The following is a 15,039-nucleotide window of genomic DNA, read 5'->3' as shown; positions in this document are numbered from 1 at the left end:
GCAGATGTTTTTAGATCTACTAGGAAAGAGTTCAAACTAGTCTTTGATCTGGTGGGATTTCTAACACACTTTCTCTAATTCTAAAAAGATGTAGCCAAATTGTTCATAGGGAGTCCATCAACTTCTATCTTGCTTTAGTTACAGTTATCTTGCTTTCTATTATATAGGATGGATTTCCAGATGTTCTTTTGATTTGTAGTTTGCTCATTTCCTTCCAAGAAATTGTCAAGAAGATGATCTGGCCTGGTAGACCCTTTATCTTTGCTTGTCCTAAGAGATGGCATTGTTAGGCCACCTGGTAAGTTAAACAAATACAGTACTTTGCAGACTCTAATATAGAGAAAAAAGCTAAATTGAAGTGGAAAAACAGTATTAAGGAAGAAGCATATGGCTCAAAAAAATTTTTTTTTCTGGCTTTGAAAAAAAGTGATACTGTCTAGCCTTTCTGAGATCCAGCTGATCATAGGATTAAGTTAAATATCCTGCTGTAACACAACCCAACACACATCTAGTGGCTTTCTTTCCTGCAAGTTGAACAGTAATATTGTTTTACTGAGTAATTACTGTGTACCTGGTACTCTATTGGCCCAACTCTTTCTACAGAAAGGCTTACCCACATATTACTTACCTTAGTGGAGAACTAAGCAGAGAATTCATTGATAGTTCTCAAGCAGATATATGTGTTCAAAGAAGTATATTCTGGTTGTCTTTGCTTATCTTTCTTTTCAGTTACCAATAGGTACTTGAGACAGACTCAGAGAAGAGATATTTTCATCTCTACCAATTTTTGATTTTTAATAATCATGAAAATAAGCATCATCATAAAATGAGATAGATAACATCAAGTGCTTGACTGTCTCTGCAGCTTTCATTTTGCCCCAAAAGGTAAAAATGCACTGTTGATGAGTATGTGTCACTTCTAGTAGCCACTGGCATATTTCTCAGCACTTGGTCCGTAGCTTAGCATCAGACTCTTGCTACCATACTGCTGCAGACTGAATCATTCTGAGACATAATGCTTTTTTTTTTTAGCTCCTCAAGTAGAGGCTTGCAAGCTTAGGATAAACAGAAGAGTAACAGAGATGGGATAGCTGAATAAAGTTTAGGAGTAGGGTAGAGCCTGAAACAATGAGAACATGACTGTGGGGGTAGTCCCATGTATTTACACTGAATTCTTCCAAATAAAAGTTTAAAGTTGCTTAAAATACACAGTGGTGAGATACTGCACTTTCCTGTCAGTATATTGTTTTTAAAAGGGCACAGGGATGATGAAACATTAAAGTATGGCCTTAAGTTTCCTGGTGGTAAAGGCAAAAGGGAAAGTTTTTGAGTTAAATAGCTTTACTTAGCTAATTAAAAAGTCACAAACTTTGTAAGGAGAAAGTTTTTTCCTAGGACTAAATTCTAAGAGAAATTCATTTAAATAAAAGAATTTAAAATTGGGTATTGTATGCAAGGAATTTTTGTATTTTTTTCATTTAATACTAAAGTACTGTGAAGCATATTGTGTCATCTTCATCTTACCAGTGAGGAAACTGAGCATCAGAGCAGTTATGTTGACTAGACACAGCTAGATTTTGAACCCTGATATATCTGAATTAATGAACCTATATTGATTATTATCATCACCCAAAGTCCATAGGTTATACTATAGTTTACTCTTGGTGGTGTATGTTCTATGGGTTTGGATAAATAAGGAGTAGTAGTTAGTTTCATAGCCCTAAAAATCCCATTCTCTACCTATTCAGCTCTCCTTACTCCCTAACCCCTGGCAACTACTGATCTTTTTACTATCTGGATAGTCTTGCCTTTTCCAGAATGTCATATAGTTGGAATCATACCCATACATAGCCTTTTCAGATTGGCTTCTTTCACTTAGTAATATGCATTTAAAGTTCTTTTGTCTTTTCATGGCTTGATATTGATAGTTCATTTTTTTAAAATGCTAAATAAGGAGAAGCCAAGATGGTAGCGTGAGTAGGACAGCGGAAATCTCCTCCCAAAACCATATATATTTTTGAAAATACAACAAACACAACTATCCCTAAAAGAGAGACCAGAAGATACAGTACAACAGCCAGGCTACATCTACACCTGTGAGAACTGAGCGCTTTGCGAAGGGGGTAAGATACAAGCTGCGGCCTGGCAGGACCTAAGCGCACTCCGACCCCAGTTCCCTGGCAGGAGGAGAGGAGTTGGAGCGGGGAGGGAGTGGGAGCCCAGGATGGCTAAATACCCAGCCCTAGTCATACGCACTGGGAGTGCTGACACAGTGTGTGGTATGCTGGATATTAGGGAAATGGAACAGAAAAACCTGCGAGCGGGTCCCCACAGCTGGTGCCCCTGGGACAAAAGAAAAGCGAGTGCCTTCTGAAAGTCTTAAAGGGACAGGAGCCTCACAGCTCGACGGAAGTGTCCCAGCACACTCAGTCCAGCAGCTGGGAATGCCGAGAAACTCTGAGCACCCTAACCCCCTGGGCAGCAGCGCAGCTCTGAGGCCCCTCACGGCAATAAACAGCCTCCTGCCCGTTCTCCCTCTGGCGCGGCCCTGCCATACCAGAGCAGCAGCCTGAGACCAGCCACGCCCACAGCAGCCCCGCGGAGTGTACTCCGCAGCCGCCCAGGCCAGACTCAGAGACCCCACTAGGGCGCTGCTGCCCAGCACAAGCCACTAGGGGTCACTGTTCTTGCAGGAGAGGAAGGCGACGAGCAAGCAGGAAGGGACTTTGTTCTCACAGCTGACACATGCGCCAACTGCCCATGACTACCTCTATCGCCATGAAAAGGCAGAAGAACATGATACAGACCAGAATAACCCAGACATACCCTGAGAAGGAACCTGGGGAGATAGATTTAACCAATCTTCCCAAAAAAGAATTCAAAATAAAGGTCATAACCATGCTGACGGAGCTGCAGAGAAAAATGCAAGAGCTAATTGACACAGTAGGGAGGTAGAATACAGAAATAAAACAATCTCTGGAAGGATTAAAAAGCAGAATGGATGAGATGCAAGAGGCCATTAATGGAATAGAAATCAGAGAACAGGAACACAGAGGAGCTGATGCAGAGAGAGATAACAGGATCTCCAGGAATGAAAGAATATTAAGAGAACTGTGTGACCAATCCAAATGGAACAATATCCACATTATAGGAGTACCAGAAGAAGAAGAGAGAAAAAAGGGATAGAAAGTGTATTTGAAGAAATAATTGCTGAAAACTTCCCCAAACTGGGGGAAGAAATAGTCTCTCAGACCATGGAAGCACTCAGACTCCCAATAGAAGGAGGACAACACCAGGACACATAATAATTAAAATGGCAAAGATCAAGGATAAAGACAGACTATTAAAGGCAGCCAGAGAGAAAAAAGGTCACCTACAAAGGAAAACCTATTAGCCTATCATCAGACTTCTCAACAGAAACCTTACAGGCCAGAAGAGAATGGCATGATATATTTAATGCAATGAAACAGAAGGGCCTTGAACCAAGAATACTGTATCCAGCACGATTATCATTTAAATATGAAGGAGGGATTAAACAATTCCCAGACAAGCAAAAGTTGAGGGAATTTGCCTCCCACAAACCACCTCTACAGGGTATTCTAGAGGGACTGCTCTAGATGGGAGCACTCTGAAGGCTAAACAGATATCACCAGAGAAAATAAAATCACAGCAAAGAAAGCAGACCAACCAAAACAAAAAGGCAAAAAATAAAATCAACTACCCACAAAAACAGTCAAAGGAAACACAAAAGAGCACAAAATAAAACACCTAACATATAAAGAATGGAGGAGGAATAAGAAGGGGGAGAAATAAAGAATCATCAGACTGTGTTTATAATAGCTCAATAAGCAAGCTAAATTAGACAGTGAGATAGTAAAGAAGCTAACCTTTAACCTTTGGTAACCAGGAATCTAAAGCCTGCAATGGCAATAAGTACATATCTTTCAATAATCACCCTAAATGTAAATGGACTGAATGCACCAATCAAAAGACACAGAGTAATAGAATGGGTAAAAAAGCAAGACCCATCTATATGCTGCTTACAAGAGACTCATCTCAAACCCAAAGACATGCACAGACTTTAAGTCAAGGAATGGAAAAAGATATTTCATGCACACAACAAAGAGAAAAAAAGCAGGTGTTGCAGTACTAGTATCAGACAAAATAGACTTCAAAACAAAGAAAGTCACAAGAGATAAAGAAGGACATTACATAATGATAAAGGAGGAAGTCCAATAAGAGGATATAACCATCATAAATACATATGCACCCAATACAGGAGCACCAACATATGTGAAACAAATACTAACAGAATTAGAGGAGGAAATAGAATGCAATGCATTCATTTTAGGAGACTTCAACACACCATTCACTCCAAAGGATAGATCCACCAGACAGAAAATAAGTAAGGACACAGAGGCACTGAACAACACACTAGAACAGATGGACCTAATAGACATCTATAGAACTCTAAACCCCAAAGCAGCAGGACACATTCTTCTCAAGTGCACATGGAACATTCTCTAGAATAGATCACATACTAGGCCACAAAAAGCCTCAGTAAATTAAGAAAAGATAGAAATTCTACCAACCAACTTCTCAGACCACAAACATATATAACTAGAAATAAACTGTACAAAGAAAGCAAAAAGGCTCATAAACACATGGAGGCTTAACAACATGCTCCTAATTAATCAATGGATCAACGACCAAATTAAAATAGAGATCAAGGAATATATGGAAACAAATGACAACACCACCACAAAGCCCCAACTTCTGTGGGACACAGTGAAAGCAGTTCTAAGAGGAAAGTATATAGCAATCCAGGCATATTTAAAGAAGGAAGAACAATCCCAAATGAATAAAGTCACAATTATAGAAATTGGAAAAAGGTGAACAAATGAGGCCTAAAGTCAGCAGAAGGAGGGACATAGATCAGAGAAGAAATAGATAAAATTGCGAAGAATGAAACAATAGAAAAAAATAAATGAAACCAAGATTTGGTTTTTTGAGAAAATAAACAAAATAGATAAGCCTTTAGCCAGACTTAAGAGAAAAAGAGAATCAACACACATCAACAGAATCAGAAATGAGAAAGGAAAAATCATGACGGACCCCACAGAAATACAAAGAATTATTAGAGGAACTATGAAAACCTATATGCTTAACAATCTGGAAAACCTAGAAGAAATGGACAACTTCCTAGAAAAGTACAACCTTCCAAGACTGACCAAGGAAGAAACAGAAAATCTAAACAGACCAATTACCAGCAACGAAATTGAAGCGGTAATAAAAAAACTACCAAGAGCAAAACCCCCGGGCCAGATGGATTTACCTCGGAATTTTATCAGACATACAGAGAAGACATAGTACCCATTTCTCCTTAAAGTTTCCCAAAAAATAGAAGAAGAGGGAATACTCCCCAACTCATTCTATGAAGCCAGCATTGCCCTAATACCAAAACCAGGCAAAGACCCCACCAAAAAAGAAAATTAGAGACCAATATCCCTGATGAACTTAGATGCAAAAATACTCAGCAAAAAGTCAGCAAATCGAATTAAAAAATACATCAAAAGGATCATACACCATGACCAAGTGGGATTCATCCCAGAGATGCAAGGATGGTACAACATTCAAAAATCCATCAACATCATCCACCACATCAACAAAATTAAAGACAAAAACCACATGATCATCTCCATAGATGCTGAAAAAGCATTCGACAAAATTCAACATCCATTCATGATAAAAACTCTCAGCAAAATGGGTATACAGGGCAAGTACCACAACATAATAAAGGCCATATATGATAAGCCCACAGCCAACATCATACTGAAAAGCGAGAAGCTGAAAGCTTTTCCTCTGAGATTGGGAACAAGACAGGGAAGCCCACTCTACCCACTGTTATTCAACATAGTACTGGAGGTCCTAGCCATGGCAATTAGACAAAACAAAGAAATACAACCAATCCAAATTGGTAAAGAAGCAGTTAAACTGTCACTTTTTGAAGATGACATGATACTGTACATAAAAAACCCTAAAGACTCCACTCCAAAACTACTAGAACTGATATTGGAATACAGCACAGTTGCAGGATACAAAATTAACACACAGAAGTCTGTGGCTTTCCTATACACTAACAATGAACTAATAGAAAGAGAAATCAGGAATACAATTCCATTCACAATTGCATCAAAAAGAATAAAATACCTAGGAATAAACCTAACCAAGAAAGTGAAAGACCTATACCCTGAAAACTATAAGACACTCTGAAGAGAAATTAAAGAGGACAGTAGCAAATGGAAACTCATCCCATGCACCTGGCTAGGAAGAATTAATATAGTCAAAATGGCCATCCTTCCCAAAGCAATATACAGATTTGATGCAATCCCTATCAAATTACCAACAACATTCTTCAACGAACTGGAACAAATAGTTCAAAAATTCATATGGAACCACCAAAGACCCTTAATAGCCAAAACAACTCTGAGAAGGAAAAGTAAAGTGTGTGTGTGGGGGGGAATCTCGCATCCCAACTTCATGCTCTACTACAAAGCCACAGTAATTAAGACAATTTGGTACTGGCACAAGAACAGAGCCACAGATCAGTGGAACAGAATAGAGACTCCAGGCATTAACCCAAACATATATGGTCAATTAATATATGATAAAGGAGCCATGGACATACAATGGGGAAATGACAGCCTCTTCAACAGCTGGTGTTGGCAATACTGGACAGCTACATGTAAGAGAGTGAAACTGGATCACAGTCTAACCCCATACACAAAGGTAAATTCAAAATGGATCAAAGACCTGAATGTAAGTCATGAAACCATAAAACTCTTAGAAAAAAACATAGGCAAAAATCTGTTGGACATAAACATGAGTGACTTCTTCATGAACATATCTCCCCGGCAAGAGAAACAAAAGCAAGAATGAACAAGTGGGACTGTATCAAGCTGAAAAGCTTCTGTACAGCAATGGACACCATCAATAGAACAAAAAGGCATCCTACAGTATGGGAGAATATATTCATAAATGACAGATCCAATAAAGGGTTGACATCCAAAATATATAAAGTGCTCATGCACCTCAACAAACAAAAAGCAAATAATCCAATTAAAAAATGGTTAGAGGAGCTGAACAGTTCTCCAAAGAAGAAATTCAGATGGCCAACAGACACATGAAAAGATGCTCCACATCGCTAATCATCAGAGAAATGCAAATTAAAACCACAATGAGATATCACCTCACCCCAGTAAGGGTCGCCACCATCCAAAAGACAACAACAAATGTTGGCAAGGTTGTGGAGAAAGGGGAACCCTCCTACACTGCTGGTGGAATGTAAATTAGTTCAACTATTGTGGAAAGCAGTATGGAGGTTCCTCAAAAAGCTCAAAATAGAAATACCATTTGACCCAGGAATGCCACTTCTAGGAATTTACCCTAAGAATGCAGCAGCCCAGTTTGAAAAAGACAGATGCACCCCTATGGTTATCACAGCACTGTTTACAATAGCCAAGAAATGAAAGCAACCTACATGTCCATCAGTAGATGAATGGATAAAGAAGAGGTGGTACATATACACAATGGAATATTATTCAGCCATAAGAAAACAAATCCTACCATTTGCAACAACATGGATGGAGCTAGAGGGTATTATGCTCAGTGAAATAAGCCAGGTGGAGAAAGATAAGTACCAAATGATTTCACTCATATGTGGAGTATAAGAACAAAGAAAAAAACTGAAGGAACAAAATAGCAGCAGAATCACAGAACCCAAGAATGGACTAACAGTTACCAAAGGGAAAGGGACTGGGGAGGATGGGTGGGAAGGGAGGGATAAGGGGGTGAAATAAAAAGGGGGCATTACAATTAGCATGTATAATGTGTGTGTGGGGCACAGGGAGGGCTGTGCAACACAGAGAAGACAAGTAGTGATTTTACAGCATCTTACTACACTGATGGACAGTGACTGTAATGGGGTTTGTGGGGGGGACTTGGTAAAGGGGGGGCCTAGTAAACATAATGTTCATGTAATTGTAGATTAATGATACCAAAAAAAATGCTAAATAATATACCAGTGTCTGCCACGTATCACAGTTTATTATCCACTTATTCATTCACCTACTGAGGGACATACTGATTGCTTCAAGGTTTGGCAATTATGAATAAAGCTGTATAAACATTTGTGTGCAGGCTTTTGTATGGACAGAAATTCTCAATTCTTTTGGGTAAATAACATTAAGTATAATTGCTAGATATATGTTAAGTTTTATGAGAAACTGCCAAACTGTCTTCCAAAGTGGCAGTACCATTTTCCCTTCCCACTAGCAATGATGAGAGAGTTTTGTTGTTCCACATCCTCACCAGCATTTGTTGTTCTGAGTTTTGGCCATTCTGATAGGTCTGTAGTGGTATCTCATTCTATTTAATTTGCATTTATTTGATGACATATGATGTGGAGTATCTCTTACATACCACCACAACTGTTCATATCTAGAACTCTTCATCATGCCGAACAGAAACTCTGTTCTGGGTGTTTTTACAAGTTTTTAGGTTATCTGTTTACTGCTGGTGAAGGGGTGGTAGAAGGACATTTCAGGTGGAAGGCACAGAAAGTGAAAAGGATGGAGTATTAAAAGAGTTAATATCTGAAAAACAACAGAATTTAGTGTACAAGAACCAATTCATAGATGGTGTGATGGGACACGATATGAAGCTGATAAAATGGATTGTGCAGGCCAAGCTTATACCATTAGAGGTAATGGGGAAAGTTATAAATAAGAAATTGAGTTGTTCAGTTCGTTATTTAGAAGATAACTCTAATAAAACAGGGAGATCTTAAAGAGAGATCATTCCTACACTGCATATTTTCTGATGTATAAAAAGTTCGTTGATATTTCTTGTCTAGTTTTCTAGTTGTTTACAGTAGGATGTCAAATCCTGTACTAATTCTTCCTTCACAGGTACAAGTAGAGGTCCAGCATAGGGTAGTTACTAAGTTCCATCATGGGACTGTATGTGATTGCTTAAGAGACTACAGACCCAGAATAAAAGGGAACCAGATGTGACAGTACAGGTAAATCTCAACTTCTAAGGAATAGTTAGAGCAAGGACTAGTGAAGGGAATTAAGAGTTCCTCTTGTTTGTCAAATACCTTTGTTTAAATGATCTCTGTTATTACTGATTCCAGATCATGGATCAGCAAATTACAGCCTGCAGGCAAATCTGGTCTACTGCTTACTTTTACAAATGAAGTTTTACAGGAACAGAGGGATTATCTTGGGCTGCTTTGTGCTACAATGGTGGAGTTGAATAGTCATTGTAGAGACAAAGCCTTGAATATATCCTGTGTACACCTTTACAGAATGTTTCTTAAGCCCTCTCCTAAAGTATGGTGGGGACTAAACAATGAAAAGAGCATGCGATCAGGCAAAAGAAGAAATATCACAGGAAGCCAAGGCAGGTGAACATGTAAAATAAAATGCCTATTAGCTCTAGAAATGCTCCGCTGCCCATTATCCATTGTTTAGTTTGTCACTCTTCTGACAATATACATGAAAATGATTACTAACATGAATTAACTATAGCAGTTAGCCAAAATACCCCAAGGAAATTATGATTTTTTATAACCTGATTGTTACATTTATTTTCTATTTTTTGGACAATGACCATTTGTTTTTACTGCTAGGATTAAAATTTTAATTTTACAGGGGAAAAAAGTAATGACTCTGTAACATTGATCAGATCAAAGGCTTAAATCACCTTAAAGTTTACACAGCAATTTTTCAATAGTTATTATATTTTCTCAAATTTCTTTGACAGAAAGAGTTGCTGGCTCCCAAGACAAAACTTTTACCAAGAAAAACGACGAACAGAAATATTAAAGTGTTTCTCAGTCATCTGCATACCATTAAACTACTTACACAGTGATGTTCCTGAGTATTTTTTCTATTCTAGAGCTTTGCTTTGACACCTTAACCCTGCAAGCTCTCTTAACATAGTATAAAGACTAAGGTGGAGTATGTACTTTATAAGCAGTTGTCTTCCTTGTGTTGTTAGTGAAATTAACTTAAGTACTCTCTCCCCACCTTTTTAAAAAAAATCAAACAATGTACCCACGTGTTCAACTCACCCTACTTCCTTTTCTCTCAAGGAAAAGTCTAAAATTTTTTAGTTTTTTAACACTGGCAAAAATAGCAAATGAACAAGAGAGTAACTGGAAGAACTGCTACCTCCAAAGCCTGGCAGAAGTATTAAATTTTTGCTTCTCAAACATTTCTGTATGTGCTTAGATTGGGGAGGAAAAATTTTCCTCTATCCTTCAAGGTTATTATAGCTGGTCTAAGGATCAAACTGACATGAAACAGTTTAACAGGAGAAAAAAAACAAAGTTTAATTATGTGCGCAGGGAGGCCCAATGATGAAATTGAGACCCAGTGAAATGACCAAAGCAGGCAGCTTTTATATATTTTAGACAAAGAAACAATAAATCTGTAAAGAATTGATATGCTGAAGAAAACTTTGGGAGCTTAAATTAGTAAGGAATTTTAAATAGCATTTGGACTTGGATAGTAAATTAGTACACAAGTAACAGGATTTGTTCATATGGCCTTCTGGGATCTAAATCCCCTGTCTCCAGTGTCAGGGAGCCTTCTACCATCCAGGTGCAGGACGGGAACCCTTCACATAGATTTATTTCCTGGTTTCAGTGGGCAGCAGAGGAGGGTCAGAGCATCCTCCTACAACCAGCCATTTCTCCAGTTGCTTTAATTCAAAGGAATCAATTGTCCATGATGGCACATTTTGGGCAGATTGCCCTTGGCCCCTACACTTAATTATTAAGGACCCTGTAGCCAATATTAATTGGACCTGTAGCCAAATATACAAGGGAACCAAATCAAAAGTTTGAAAGACAGCAGCTTTTCTAGTACTTACTTATGCTTCAATATTCTGAGCACATGGCTGAAGAGTATGAGGACAGAGATCCTTAGAAAACACAAATAGAAAAGGAAAAGAACCACGTATTTACAAAGAATATTGCTCTGAAAAAATGTAATGTAGACTATTATTTGACATGAATATGTGTATGTATACATTCTCTATTTTCCCTTTTGCCCACCCCTTCGTATTTTTCACAGCAATATATCTGCATATTTCTCAGTCTCCTGGAGGTGCCCTAGTGTTAATGGGATGATGGAGCTTTGACAGCCAGGTGTCATTTACTCTCTGATCATGGGCAAGTACTTAAAAAAAAATCCATTCGAGTCTGAATCCCATTTGAGAAATGGAGAGAACAAAAACACCCTACAGAATTGCCTTACTTAACATAAAAACATTTCCCATGTATAAAGCATAAAAATTTTCATATTAGCATGTTTGGCATCTAACAGTATGTGTTAACTTCTTTCCCTGCTTGCATGCTCTTGCAATTACCAATCAAGTGCTTGTAGAAATATAATTTATCTGGGCTCAGAGACTGAAATGAACTCTGTAAGAGGTACCCAGCTGAGTGAAGTGACTTCATTGCTATCTTGGACTTTTCTCAATAATGTTTTTGTTCCACCCAATCTATGGTTCAGTCCTTTCTCTTTGAAGAAAAACAAAAGAGCAAAATGAGAGTTTAATAATACTGATCACTCTTTTGTCATGACATTACACTCTCAGCCATTACCATATACCCTTGTGTGTTAACCTTACTGCTGTATAAAATTTCAATTACTGTATATGTGTGTGGGAAATGAATGATTTTTTGGTATATAAGACAATTTAGCTAGGCTGATTAAAAGGCAAAACCTTATTTTAACTGAGTCTGAAAAAGGACACCTAAGAAAAATTGCAAACTTCAAGAGTGACTTTCAGACTAAATAATTCAATAATTAGTTGGTTGGAAATGGTTCCATCTTGGTGCTTATTATCTAGAAGAAAGCAAATATAAAAGTTACTTGTTATTAACACTTAAACTTAAGAATATTAAGTATAAGTAACCAGATAATTTACTATTAAAATGTAATTACATTTTAGAACTCTCTCCTGAATGTTTAAATGTTATTTAGTAAAATTTTCTAAGAAATTTGGTTATTGGAATATGAAATGATTACAAATTTACCAAAAGTTACAGATGTGAACACATCCATGCCAAGAATCCAGAGAATTGATAATCTCTAAGTATATGGGAAATAAATGAAAGAGTAACTTTCCAAATAAACCATGTGAAATGAGAATACAGTGTTCTCAGGATTTTAGATGAGAAAATAGAATTATTTCTTTTGCCTCCCAGAAAGCCCTAGAAAGGACACCTGCTTTCTGCATCCCCAAAAGGAACAGTTACTCCTTATAAAGCTGAGACCTGTATGTCTCTGAGACCAAAGAAGTAGTGCTTCTCTCATTTTATTTTTTTAAAATTTCCAGAGTGATGTTTCTTACCTAGGAGGGTGTACTCTATAAACTTTCTTTTCAGCTTTTAATGAGAGTCCCTGCCATAGAATTTCTCTTATTAATGGAGGTATCTTATTCCTCAAAGGTTTGGGCACAAAAAGATGCAAATCACTGGTATAAAAATTCAGGTACAATAAAACATTGGTTCCTATGGTCTGTATCACATGCAGAAGTCCAATTCTGATTTGCAAAAATTCCAGAAATTCATAGTACTTGAAAAAAAAAGTATTATTTTATTTGTACACTTAAAAAGTTGTATATAGAAACTTACAATACAGTTCTGTAAAACTGAAGAACTGTCAAGGAAAAGGGAAGGTATTACCTTTTATTGATTGATCATTAAAGAAGTTAGAGAAATAAAACAAAAACATAGTAAAATGTTTAAAAAAATTAAAGAACATTTTCCAGGTACAAATTTTATAAATACAAAACAAATTCACAAATTACTCAGAATGCTAAATAAATATCTAGTTAATAAACTCAGACTTAATACCTCCAGTCAGCACTGGTATAGCACTTCAAGGATATAAAATTGGATTCATTCATGTGTAGTGTTGAAAGAATGTGCTCATTAAACAATTCTTGGCATACACTTTTTTTCTAAACTGTGCTATAAGAGAAGATCTATCTACGTAGACAAATCTCCCTTAATACCACACTTCTAAAAAATCATCAATGACAAAATATGTCATAGAAGAAAAACATTTTTCAAGATACTGGGACACATGAACGATCTCAAAATGTACAAAAATCTCTGTAAACCAGTACTGTATCCAGTACATCAAACTTTTAGGTACTGAACAAAATTGTAGCAAAGGAAATCTTTCCTACATTCTCCTGAGTGCTTAATATTAAAATTGAGAATATAGTGCAGGCCACACTTCAATGTGGTCAATCAGTTGTTACTGCTTTATACATATGTCTGCTTTTAGAGTACGATTTAATGTTCCATTTTCATGAACAATTTATTTTCTCAATACATCCTTTAGAAGGACAAAATTTAGATTCGTGACTTTTTTGTAGGTGGTGGTGTGCTAACTTGATCCATATTCCCATGTGTGACGTGGAGTCCAAGTTTTTGAGCCTGAATATGAAAAAATGCTTGAAGCCTAGTTCCAGCTTTTGCTTCACTTGTGTTACGAGGGTTGTACTCAAAGCAGTTCGAAAACATTAACTCAATATCATCGATAAACTCAGCTAGAAAGAAAAAACAACTGAGGTTAGAATCAAAGTACATAAATTATAAATATAATTTTTGTTTGTATCTTATCTGGAAAGGTCATTAAGAAAATGGCAGCCCGCTTTTTTCTTTGGAAATTGAAGACTCTGAAACAAGGTATCAGAACTTAAACTGAAAATTATTAAACTACAAATACTTTAAAATTTTTATTGAAATGTTATAGTTATGTACTTAGAAGCATTATGTAATTATAAAGAACTTCTATTAACATCAGATTTTATAAAATATCTTAACTCATTCAATCCCTATCCATCTTTCACCTCCATACACATAGATAAGCATTTTAGGGACCTCTTGGGGTGCCATCTACAAAATTAGATTAATATGTATCATTTAAGTCAAAGAAAAACAGCCTGTACCTCTGTGAGCGAAAATAATTATCAGAGAAAAACATAAATTACTTACATGCTAATTTATATTCACATTTGTTCACTTTTTCACGAATTATATTTAAGGCAATGGGTTTTTTGATGATGTCATAATAGTCTGGGACCTGTAAAATAATTCAAATACATCTGTCTTTTGGAAAATTTATCAGAGATAAGTGGTCAAATAAATGAAGGTTTTGCATTTAAAGGTAATGAATGTTAACCTCTGAATATTATTCCATTAAAACCACTTAATGCTTTCAGTCATTATAATGTTGAAGAATTCTGTTTGATCCTACAAAAAATGTTAATTTATTATGGTTTTGCTTGTGTGTGCTCTTCCTATCTATCATGTCTCTCTCTATAGATACATATGTATATCTATAAAATTTCTTTAACCAATATTACATTTGTAATAAAGAATAAAATGTATGTAACAAAACTTGAGTGATGTATTTATTTTCTCATAAAAACTACTCAGGAAAAATGAGCTATAGAGTCAATTAAGATTAAATTTTAATAAGATACCATTTGATGTAAACTAATCCTTCATATTCTTGCTCTAGAAATCTTAAGGTAGAATTCTGATGATAACTGATTTTTCATTCAGGACCTTCATCTAATACTTATAAATGAGAACTTTTATAATCTGCTTGTGACTGAGCCTCTCCAATACCTACTCTGCTCCATTCAAAGTACCCATCATTCCCCATATTCTCATTTCTGGGTCTTTAACTAATCATTCCTTCTCCCTGAAATGTCCTAATTCCATTTTTCACTGTTGAAATTTCATTTCTCATCTTTCTTCAATGACCAGACCAAATAGCTCCTCCATGAAAAAACTTTATAATTCCTGTTTTCCTTCCTCTGAAATGCTCAACTCACTCTCCTTTCTTTTCTACATCTGAAAGACCTATAGCTTCTATTACAGTACTGTAATACTGTCCTACCTCTGCTAAATGTTACATTTTGTCACACATATATAAATAA

The 15,039-nt window shown here is 36.5% G+C and overlaps 1 protein-coding gene across 5 annotated transcripts in view; it reads right to left on the bottom strand.

The window, feature by feature from the left end:
• Positions 1 to 12,651: 12,651 nt before the first annotated feature.
• The window catches only part of BAZ1A (bromodomain adjacent to zinc finger domain 1A), a 125,169-nt gene continuing 122,781 nt past the window's right edge, over positions 12,652 to 15,039 (bottom strand). For all 5 annotated transcript variants that reach the window (XM_073211358.1, XM_073211360.1, XM_073211362.1 and 2 more), the window contains 2 exons: positions 14,087 to 14,174; positions 12,652 to 13,638 (listed from right to left, as the gene is read on the bottom strand). In XM_073211358.1, coding sequence (XP_073067459.1) covers positions 13,442 to 13,638; positions 14,087 to 14,174 — 285 coding nt within the window. In that variant the 3' untranslated portion in view covers positions 12,652 to 13,441. The remainder of the gene's footprint in view (positions 13,639 to 14,086; positions 14,175 to 15,039) is intronic.

The sequence above is a fragment of the Manis javanica genome, chromosome 8 (genome assembly GCF_040802235.1).
Source record: "Manis javanica isolate MJ-LG chromosome 8, MJ_LKY, whole genome shotgun sequence".
Lineage (NCBI taxonomy): Eukaryota > Metazoa > Chordata > Mammalia > Pholidota > Manidae > Manis > Manis javanica.
Note: the sequence above shows the minus strand (reverse complement) of the source record. Positions and strands in the feature narration are given on the sequence as shown.